Consider the following 12,021-nt stretch of genomic DNA (forward strand, 5'->3'; position numbering starts at 1 on the left):
AATAAAGTGTACAGGTAGAAGGACCAGTGAAGCATTCCCAAGCTTCTGGAGAGAATGTGGCAATGCATACTGGAGTATTCACTAATTTTTAACAGTTGAGATTTCTTGTGATTCAATGACAAATATATAGTATAAAATGTTCTGTTATATTTTTGTTTTAGCAGGAAATTAAGTGAAGGAAGAATTAAAATAAATGCATTAATAGAACTTTAAAGTTTATAATTTTCCTATGGAAATATTAAAATATGTCTTTTAGAAGAGTATTGGCATTAGAGCTGAGTAGCAGTCTAATATATATATATATATATATATATTTGTATATACCAAATTTTTATTCTCCACTCATCTGTTGATTCTAATTCTTTGCTATAGTTAATAAAACAGGATAAACATAGAGATACATATATCTCTATGGTAGGGTATGGAGTTTTCTGGGCATATATGTCCAGGAATGAAACAGCTGGGTCATATGGTAGTTCTGTTTTTATTTTTTTGAGAAATTTCCAAATTGATTTCCACAATGGTAATATTAATTATCACCAACAGCAAATAAAGTAGGCTTTCTCTCCACATCCCCTCCAACATTTCTTATCAGATTTGTCGATAGCTATTATGACTAGGGTTAGGTGGTATCTCAAAATAGTTTGATTTGCATTTCCCTGATGGGTAGGGATATTGAACACTAAAAAATAGTTATTGACCATTTGTGTTTCATTTTTTAAAAAAACTGTGCATTATGTTCATTTGCCTTTTAGTTGATTAACAATTTAATTTTATTGGTATTTAATTTCTACAGTTCTTTGTAAATTCTGGATATTTATCTTTTTATGATGTGTAGCTGGTAAAGACTTTTCTTTTATTCTGTGGGCTGTATGTTAACTGCTGATTGTTTCTTTTGCTGTACAGAAACTTTTTATTTTCATGTAGTCCCATCTGTTGATACTTGGGGTTAGTTCCTATGCTGTTAGTGTTTGATTAAAAAGTTCTTGACTACTCTGATACGTTAAAGGCTATCCTCTGTGTTTTCTTCTAAAAGTTTCAGTGCTTCAGGTTCTAAATTAAGGTTTAAATGAAGGTAAAATTACAGGAACATGGATAGACTTCGAATGTATATTATTAAGTAAGGTCATATAATCTCAAAGAAAAAAATCTGCATATAGCTAATAATATATGTATATGTGTAAACAAATGTACATTTGGGTACAGTATAACATTAAGAAAAGAGAACAAGGAAGGCTAAATATAAGGGGGTCCAGAATGCAACTAATGAACATGAGTTATTTAAGAGGGTATGAGCTAATTGTTTTTCTAGTTCTGATTCTGTCACAAATTTTTTGGTTTTGGTAGTGCATAAAATATATTTGATACTGAAAGTATAAAACTTAGTGTGATTCTTCACAGCTTCCATTATGAATGTTGACACTTAAGTTTTCAGAAAATGCCGAATTAATAATTTGGGAAGTATCAGAATAGAGTCATATATGACTGTATGGTTTTAAATAAAATGATGGTGGCATAAACAGTGTGGGGCAGTATGTATGTAGAAACTTGAGAGGGATGCTGGTCTTGAATTGGTGAGAGAACTTCCTTGTGGTTTGAAAAGAATATCCCCCATAGGCTCATATATTTGAATTCTTAGTCATCAGGGAGTGGAACTACAGGGGATTAGGAGGTGTGGCCTTGTTGGAGTAGGTGTGGCCATGTTGGAGGAAGTGTGTCACTGGGGGTGGACATTGAGGTTTAAAAAGCCCAGCCAGGGCCATTCTCTCTCTCTTCCTACAGCCTGTGGATTCAGATGTAGAACTCTCAGCTGCTTCTCGAGTACCATATCTGCCTACATGCTACCATACTCTCTACCATGACAATAGACTAAACCTCTGAAATTATAAGCAAGCCCCAATTAAATGCTTTCTTTGATAAGAGTTGCCATGGTCATGGTGATTTTTCACAGCAACAATACAATGACTAAGACAATCCTGGAGCTGAAGAAGGAGGCAAAGGGTAACAAGCAGAGGATGCTGAAGCCACCTCAGTACAGCTGCTGGGCCTCGCATCCAAGAATCTCAAGCCTCAGGGCAATTTGGTGCTCCCAGACCTGGGGGTGAATTCGAAGGTATCGAGTGAGTAAAGGTGGGTCTAGAGAATTCACCATTGGTGTGGACGAGTCCTGATTCCCACGAAAAACCTGAAAGAGGATAGACAGTATTTATTAACTGACTGACAAAAGTACCATTTATGCCACCACATTCTTGCTAGAAGTCTCAACTTTAGTTTCTCCCTCTTTTGTCAGTCACTCATCCATGGCTCCTCTTCCTCATGGCCCTTTCCCCTTTTTGCATCTGTCACAATGCTTATAACAACATATGAGTGACTTACTTCAATTTGCTTTTAGCATTTTAAGATTGAACTCTGGGAGATTGGATGACTCCATGGGCCAAAAAGTTGTTTTGACTTGTAGAATTGAGATCAACCCACTTATCTGCTACGTAGGATTGCTCTAGCTATGCCTTACATCTAAAATATTCTCACCCATGTCAAAAAATCTCAATGAAACAAAATGCTTTGCCTGAGGTCATACACAATATCTGTGTGTCAGGTAATCTGGAGGTGGGAGTCAGGACTCAACTAGTTGACTCCAAAGCCACTGCATTTGTTATTGTAAGATGAGTATATAGTAAACATTCAGTAAATGGTAGGTACTGTTGTTAGTCATATATACTGTTTTCATACTTTAGTAGCAACACAAAAAAGTGTGTAATTTGACTAGAGAGGGTGCAGAACAGAGACAGTTGGGAGTAGAGTCCAAGATTCAAGGTGTCTTGCCACATTGAGATTTTGGAGGTAGGTCCACTTGTAAGCCAGTCATATTTGAGGAAATGAAACTGAATATTCAAAATGTGTGGTTCCAGGCAGCTATGAAACTCAGTAGAATGTATGTGGTGTGTTTGTGTATTCCATGAACTTCATACAGTAGAGGACCAAATCAAAGTCTAAGAGTAATACAGAATCTTAGAGAAACATGAAGTGCTGACACTGTTGTAAGGAATACCTTTGCAAGCACAGACACAATGACATTTGTAAGATATACTCAGGTAGTCTGCATGGAGGGAAACAGTAGGAACTAGGCTGTTGTCATGGGAAAACTGGTTAAACAACAAAGAAAGGACTCCTGTTTCCTGGGACTATTTAGATGACATTTACCTGCAATCATTCTGTGAACTATATCTTTACAAATTTGGTGTGAGTTTCACTTCAGATTCAAGTGGAAAGGGACTTTTCTCAGAAAACATGGTAGAAATAATGCTGGTTCTACAGAATTTAAGTATAAGAACAAAGTCTAAGGTATGTTCTTTACTTCATTTTCCTTTTAGGTTCCCATCCATGGTTTCCCATGGCTGCTTAATGGAATCACCTAGGGAGCTTCTTAAAACAGTTGAGGCTTAGTCTAGCTCTTACCCCAGAGATGTCAATTTAACTGATTCTTCTACTTTGGCACCCCCTTTTGTGGAACCTGGAAAAAGCTTTTCAATATGTAAGCCTAGAGGTACCATATTCCTGCTTAAAACCTTCTATGATAGGGCTGGAGATGGCTCAGGGGTTGAGGGCACTAGCTGTTTTTCTAGAGGACTTGGGTTCAATTTCCAGCACCTACATGACAGTCCACAACTGTCTGTAACTCCAGTTCCAAGGAATCTGACACTCTCTTCTGGCCTCCTTGAGCGCTGAATTTAAATGGTACAAAGTCATACATGCAGGCAAAACACCCATACCTCTATCACCCTCCAAAACAAAACCTTCCATACCACTTAGAATGAGATCCAAACTCATTCTGATCTCCAAGCCTTGCAAGATATGGCCTGTGGCCACTGTTGGCTCTGATCTCACCTCCCACTGCTTTTCCCCCTATTTTACACTGTAGACACATTTATCTTTTTTTAGTTACTAGACAGCGGCAACTCTTTTGTTGTTGTTGTTAATATGAGAACCTTTGTTTTTTGTTTTTTTTTGGTTTTTCGAGACAGGGTTTCTCTGTGTAGCTTTGCACCTTTCCTGGAACTCACTTGGTAGCCCAGGCTGGCCTCGAACTCACAGAGATCCGCCTGGCTCTGCCTCCTGAGTGCTGGGATTAAAGGCGTGCGCCACCACCGCCCAGCTAATATGAGAACCTTTGTATGTATGATTCTTTCTGCTCAGAAGAAGTCTTTTATCCCACTGTTTCCTCATCTTTATCTATTGTTTTTATCCTTCATGTCTCAGTATAAATGCCATATCATTAGAAAACTTTTCCTCCTCTAAAATATGGTTCCTGTTTATTCTAAATCTGAAATTATTGTTTGTTTCATTTGTAATATTTGGAGGTTGTTGACAGAGACATCATCATCACACAGAATATGGAACCTAATGCACATATAGAAATTTCCTCTGAGACAAAACATCTCATCATTCATCATGGAGTGAAACTTGTTAAGACATAGGACCTTCTTTTTTTTTTTTTTTTTTGGTTTTTCGAGACAGGGTTTCTCTGTGTAGCTTTGCGCCTTTCCTGGAACTCACTTGGTAGACCAGGCTGGCCTCGAACTCACAGAGATCCGTCTGGCTCTGCCTCCCGAGTGCTGGGATTAAAGGCGTGCGCCACCACCGCCCGGCAAGACATAGGACCTTCTAAAGGGAGACAAACAATCTATCCTGCAGGGAAACTTGTTAAAATCAGGAAGTAAACATCTTAATAGCATCAGGAAGTCACTGAAACTGACCAGATTTACTAGGCTTCTCTATCTGTTAGAGTATATAAGAAGTAGAGACTGCTGAGAAGTCAAGCTGTCTGGAAGAGATTCAGGCCAAATGAACTACTTAGAAAGACTGTTGAACTGTCTACAAGCTGTGCAGTGTGCTCCTAGCTTCTAGCTTTCATGAGTTGTCATCCATGTTGGGTTGAGCTTTGATAATACACCTGTCTTTTGGTCATTCCTGCTCTTGTAAGCTCTCACCCAGATTCCTGTGATTAACCCCAATAAAACTCACAGTTCATAAAGTTGGTCTGGTCTGACATCAATTCGCTATCTGGAATGAGTAGACATTGTTCATATCTCCTCAGGAATAGTGTCACACAACAATATAGCATGGCAAATATACTGTAAATATTTGTTGCATTAAAGTCTGTATGCTCAATCAAACTTTTGAGAAACATTAAGGTTCCAGATTTGGGATTGTTTTTGGGTACAATTTTACAATATATTTGGAGGTTTGGTCTGTAACACAAACTGCTAAATAGTCTTATTTATTTATTTATTTATTTATTTATTTATTGGTTTTTTTGAGACAGGGTTTCTCTGTGTAGCTTTGCGCCTTTCTTGGAACTCGCTTTGTAGACCAGGCTGGCCTCGAACTCACAGAGATCCGCCTGCCTCTGCCTCCCGAGTGCTGGGATTAAAGGCGTGCGCCACCACCGCCTGGCTAAATAGTCTTATTAATAAAAAAAACCCAGAGCCAGATACTGGGGTGAAAACTGAAAGATCAGAGAAAGAAAACAAGTCACAGGCAACCTCACCTCGCCAACTCCTCAGGCGATCCTGTTTCCATGAATCCTCAGACTGAAAGCCTCTGAGTCCTCACCCCTGAGGGTCTCAATTGAACTGCTGCTTGGTTCCTGTCTCCTCACGCCTTATATATCATTCTCCACCCAGCCATGTCACTTCTTGGGATTAAAGGCATGTGTGCTTCCCAAGCAAAGACATGAGATCTCAAGTTCTGGGATTAAAGGCATGTGCCACCACTGCCTCACTCTGTTCCCAGTGTGGCCTTGAACTCACAGAGATCCAGACAGATCTCTGCCTCCCAAGTGATAGGATTAAGGGTGTGTGACACCATTGCCTGGCCTCTATGTCTAATCTAGTGGCTAGTTCTGTCCTCTGATCCCAAGATAAGTTTATTAGGGTACACAATATATCACCACATTAGTCATCTTTCATTAGATATAACTCTTATTATGTCCTCTTAAACTTTTATTTATAAAAATTACAAGCCTAGAGGAATTAAAAGAATGACATAGTGAACATGCTTAAGACCTTCATCTAGAGTTACCAATTATTAGAATACAAATATTTATATTCTTTCTCCTGTTTATTTTTAAAATATTTTATTTAGTTATGTGCATGTGTGCATGTCTGTCTGTCTGTGCACTTAAGTGCAGATGTCCATAGAGGCCAGAGGCATTGGATTCCCTGGAAGTAGAGTTATATGTGGTTATGAACAGCCTGGAGTTAGTTCTGGGAATTAAACTCAGATCCTCTGTAAGAGGAGTACGCACTCTTAACTGTTAATCCATCTTTCCAACTCCCTCCTTTCCTTTCTCTTTCTCTCTCTCTCTCTCTCTCTCTCTCTCTCTCTCTCTCTCTCCTTTCTGTACGTACACACACACACACACACACACACACACACACACACCACACACATTTTTTCTTCACAGTTTGGTAGAAAATTATAAACATCATAGTATTTTTTCATACTAAACATTTCAGCCTGCAAAACCTGAGAAAGGTGCTGTGGGATGGTCTGTATGTCAAGTGTGTTGCTGATTGGTCAGTAAATAAATCACTGATTGGCCATTGGCTAGGCAGGAAGTATAGGCGGGACAAGGAAAAGAATTCTGGGAAGTGGAAGGCTGAGAGGGAGACACTGCCAGCCGCCACCATGACAAGCCGCATGGGAAGATCCCGGTAAGCCACGAGCCATGTGGCAAGGTATAGATTAATGGAAATGGATTAATTTAAGATATAAGAACAGTTAGCAAGAAGCCTGCCACGGCCATACAGTTTGTAAGCAATATAAGCCTCTGTGTTTATTTGGTTGGGTCTGAGTGGATGTGGGACTAGCGGGTGAGAGAGATTTGTCCTGACTGTGGGCCAGGCAGGAAAACTCTAGCTACAGAAAGGGGTCATTTTTTGTACATATCATAGACTACCATTATTATGACCAACAAATGTAGCATTAATGTGATATTTTCTGATATTTGAAAATTTCAGTTATCATAATGGTATCCTACACAGTATTTATTTAGAATCTAATAAAAGATCATACATTGTATTTACTTGAATCATTTTAAATTTCCTTAAATCTAAAGTAGGGAGATGAGAAGATGGCTCACTGGATAAAGCATCTGCTGCACAAATGTGAGGGCTGGAGTTCAGATCCCTTGCACTCAAGTAAATGTGAAATGGATATTTAGCCCATCTATAATCCCAACTCCCAGGAGGCAGAGACAGGGTATCTCCAGAGCAAGCTGACTAGCTAGACTAGCCAGAATTGGTTAGGTTATCTCCAGGCAAAGCAAGAGTCCCTTCCACACAATAAAGTGGAGAACAATAAAGGAAGATACTTAACATAAATTTTGGTCTCTGTATACATATACTCCCACACATATGTTCACCCACACATGTGAGCATACACATATACACATAGGCAAAATTAAAAAGAAAATTCAAAATATTCATAGTCTCTGCTCTTTTTCATCCATTGTGACATTGACATCTTTAAAAGCCCAGAATACTTGTGGTACAGCATGGTCTGAATTCTCATTAGATAAGTAGAACATGTGTCCTTTTTGTACTGCATCAAAGGACACTCAGTGTGCCAGTCTGTCCCATTAATGATGACCCTAAGTTTGATCACCTTGCTAAGACTGAGTCCACTCAAACCTATTGCAAAATTTATTCTACTTTCCTAACAATCTGCTGGGTAAACTTTGAAACCATGTCAATGTTTTATTTCCCAACAAACCTTCACCCAGTGGTTTTTATTATCCATCCAATTTCTTTACAAGTATTAAATAATATATGATGGTTTCCAAATGAATTTATAATTTTGTTGAATCTTTTATACTTATTAGCCAGTATTATTCTGTGTGGAAGCAGAAGCTCACTTTCTACTTTTATTTACTTTCTCCTTTTATTTATAGTAAAAAACTGTTACTATGGACTCATATGTTCTTTCTTTATTATATGTATTACAATCTATTACCATCATTATTCTTTTTGGCCCCTTAGATTTGGGATTACAGGCATGAGCCAATATACTCTGCCATTATCTTTTTGATGTTCAAAATTTCTCAAAGTTGGCTAACAGAAAGCTCTTCAAGTAAACTCCTATGTTCTTTTTTACATGGACCTCATTAGCCTTATATTCTGGCACATGGAGATATTTCAAGATTTCCAGGCAGTTTCCTTGTTTCAGAAATTAGTCATTTCTCAAATAAGCCCAAACTCCCTTTACTGGGAAATGGTGGAGACCAACATCTGGACATGATGTGCTCATTGCTTTTATTGTATCAATATTGCTAGGCTTTCTCAGTGGACAGTGCTATCATACATTTCTTTTAAAATTTTTGAGTTCTTATTGATACTAGAAGTTCAAGTCTAGCATTTCTTATACTCATTATACTCACTCTAGTGCTGTTAAAAGAAATTATCCCAAATCCGGTGCCTCAAATTGAATATATTCTCTCAATGTTCTAAAGGCTCAAAGTCTGGAGCCTGAAGGAGAGGCCTGAGAAACTGAGTAAAACACAGTCACATTTAAAGCTTCTATCATATCTACTAACTTACCACTGGCCAAAAAGAGTTGTATGGCCATACCAATAGACAATGAGGTTTTCAGGGAAAGAAGAAATATGGTGATATTTTATTTGTATTAAAATGTTATTTGTATGTTAATAAATAAAGTTGCCCGGGGGTCAGAGCTATTAGCAAGCCATAGGAAAGCAGGGCAGTGGTGGCGTACACTTGTAATCCCAGCACTTGGTAGGCAGAGCTGGGTAAGTCTCTGTGTGTTCAGGGATACAGCCTTTATTGGACACACATGCCTTTAATCTCAATACCAAGCATGGAAAACCTGGAGGCCTATATAGACAGGCCATGACGAGGCGGTCATTTGGTTGGATTTACAACCAATGAGAAGGCAGAACAGGGACACTATATAAAAGACTTTAACACAGGGGTAGCTAGTTCGGAGAGGTAGGACCACTGCAGGAGGAAGGGTAAGGTTTTAGCTCTTAGCTCTGACCTCTTGGCTTTCTTCTTTGCATTGGTTCTGTGTTTCTTATTTAATAAGAAGGTTGGTTACATCTACATTTGGCGCCCAACTAGCTACAAAGGAATAAAAAGTTAAGAACAACACATGAATTCAATATACCTATGTGATATTTTCTGTTAAATTCATTACATTTTCTTCTTCTAACAATAAAGGATAATTTATGTTGGTAAGGGTGAACATTTGGGGTGGTTTGCTAGATTTCTTAATCCAGGAGTACCCTCTACTATTAACAAAATAAAGTGGAACTTCTTTAATAGCCAGGAAGAGAAGAGGTGTGTAGCCAGTGATTCAGTGGTTTTTGTTTCCACAGTTAACTTTATAATAATCTAAGCAGAATAATTTTGAATGAACAAGCCCCAGTTCCATTACCATGATTGAGGCTACAAATGCTACCAAGTTATGTCTTATCTTGAGCCTACAACCTGCCAAAGTAAGTATAAAACAGAGGAGGGACTAAGGCTTGTACTATTACAGGATTCTTATTACTGATGCGTTTTCATGGCCTAGGGCCCACTGCAACCAGTCACAGCTGAGATAGACATTGCATAGACTGAGACTATATGTCTTTTTGCATAGGAGTTATTTCAGAAGCTTCATTGAATATGAATTCCTGGGGATGAGTGGTAGTGGTGGTGGGGTCTTTAGAATCAGCCCAATCTTAGGTTTCACCAGCCTGTTCTAAGGCAAAGTACTGTTTTTATTACTCTGTCCTACCCACAGTTAATGAGGTCATACTCTACAATGCTGCTCAACATTGGGGTACTATTGGTAAAGGTGGTCTTTTGGGCACAAAAGGGATGATAAAATGGGTGGCTCCTTAGATTCTAACAGTGTCAGTAACCTGTACAGTGTCAAGGACAGTCTCAGCCTATATCACCTGCCTGCATCACATTCAGGCTGAAGCTCAAGTCCATCCCACTAATGTACATGTATCCTCTTGGTACTAGACCCAGTCCATAAACTCCATCTGGAAATTCTGGCCTTCATGTAGGGTCTTCAGCATTGGGTTTCATCACAATGGGTCTGAAAATAAGCTCCAATGTAAATGAATAAATCTTTCCCACCTACCTATTCCCAAATAACCAGTCAGAGGCTTAATATTAATTACAAACTGTTTGGTCTATGGCCTAGGCTTATTGCTAGCTAGCTCTAACATCTTAAATTAACCTATTTCTATTAATCTATACTTTGCCACATGGCCATGGCATTACTAGTCTGCTGACACCTTGTTCCTTGGGCGGCTGGATGGCATCTGCCATGACTATGCCCTTCTTCTCCCTGTCTCTCTCCTTGGATTTCCTGCCTGGCTCTATCTTGCCTTACCATAGGCCAAAAAAAGCTTTATCAACCAATGGGAGCAACACATATTCACAGCACACAAAAAGACCATCCCACAGCATTTCCCCTTTTCTGTCTAATCAAAAAGGAAAATTTTCATTTTAACATAGTAAAATTACATAGAACAAAACAGTTATCAAGTGAGAATTATGGTTATAATGTCTATTTGGCAAAATTAAAGAAAATATTTTATCATCTATCTTGTCTTTGTGAGTCTAAAGTTTCATACCTAAAATTTATCTTTTATCATAGCTAAGTAAAACTAAAATTATAACTATCCAGTCTTCAACTACATCAAAGACCCCAGAAGGATATAATACTACCTGAGTAAACAGAAAGTGCATTGTAAGCAACTTCCAAAACTCTAGAAATGACAAGAAACATCTGGTTGCCTAGACAGCCACCCAAAGTTATTTTGTAATGTTGGGGCATCCATCTTCAGCCTATAGGTTTAGAGTATCTGGCAGATTTTTCAGTGAAGCAGGAAATCTGAAGAACTGTTCTGCCTATTTTGGCAAGGTTCATCAGTTTCTTTTCTCTGTGTCCTGCAAAATGTCTGGCAGTTTCTTCTGTGAAGCAGGAACCTGAAGGACCATCTTGCCTTGTTTTGGCAAAGTTCAGAGGTCATATTTTTATGGGTCCTACATGAGCAGTTTATACAGCATATTGTCAAGCAGTTGATGTGAGGGCATTTTCTTGCCCAGTGGCTAACTTTTGCCACAAAGAAAGTAAACTCCATATGGAGTTTCTTCAATGCCCATCATCGGTGCTGCCAGGAGTAGACATGTCTCACTGTCATAAAAAGTCTAAGTTTTAAAAATATTTCAAATGTCATATTCTGTAGGTCTTTGAAGTGTTTGATTACCTATCTGAAATATATCTTTGTATACCTAAAAAATCTAACTAACATGAGTATAACTTTGACTTTTATAGATGACTATTAATCTGCATTTTTAATATATATTAAATGAGCTGCATAAGCATAATACCCTAAACAGGAGTAGACATACACATACAGTATAACAAAATTGACCTTAAATTTGTATCAATAAACCAAAATCATTACCAATGTAAAATATGTAAGATTAATAGTTGTTTTTTGGATTAAAGTAGAGTCAATAATCTACCCTTTTATCCTACCATTTCTATATCCTATCCCTCTTTTTTCTTTAGGAAGAGATTGACCATGACCATTAACCATTCATATCTAATGCCCTTTAAATGAAAACAAACATTCATAGGCAATATTTTGGGACTTGGGGAAGAGTTTTCTATACTACTTCCTGCTGATTAGTGGGTGCTGGTGATCTTGATGGACCCTGAGAAAATTTAGAATTATGGTTAAATCTTGGCTGTAGTAGTCTGTGAGGCTGCATTGTTTCAGCCAGTTGCCTTGAAGCTATTCTGTATTTTGGATCATCTGGGACATAGCTCCCATTGGAGACCTCTCAGTGGGTCTTCCTTGATGGAACCATATTTACCTGGAAGGAATCCACAGCTTCTCATCTTCTGTGGAAACAAAAGCAGAACCTCTTATCCAAAGCAACATATCCTTAGACATAAATTTTGAGATCAAGATATATATATATATATATA

General features: G+C 38.2%; 1 protein-coding gene across 1 annotated transcript in view; it reads right to left on the minus strand.

Annotated features, from left to right (window-relative positions):
* Positions 1–342: 342 nt before the first annotated feature.
* Positions 343–12,021, minus strand: part of F8 (coagulation factor VIII) — a 149,690-nt gene continuing 138,011 nt past the window's right edge. Inside the window, exon 25 of the mRNA XM_059251568.1 lies at positions 343–2,185. Coding sequence (XP_059107551.1) covers positions 2,030–2,185 — 156 coding nt within the window. The 3' untranslated portion in view covers positions 343–2,029. The remainder of the gene's footprint in view (positions 2,186–12,021) is intronic.

This window comes from Peromyscus eremicus, chromosome X (genome assembly GCF_949786415.1).
Source record: "Peromyscus eremicus chromosome X, PerEre_H2_v1, whole genome shotgun sequence".
In the NCBI taxonomy this organism is placed as follows: Eukaryota; Metazoa; Chordata; class Mammalia; order Rodentia; family Cricetidae; genus Peromyscus; species Peromyscus eremicus.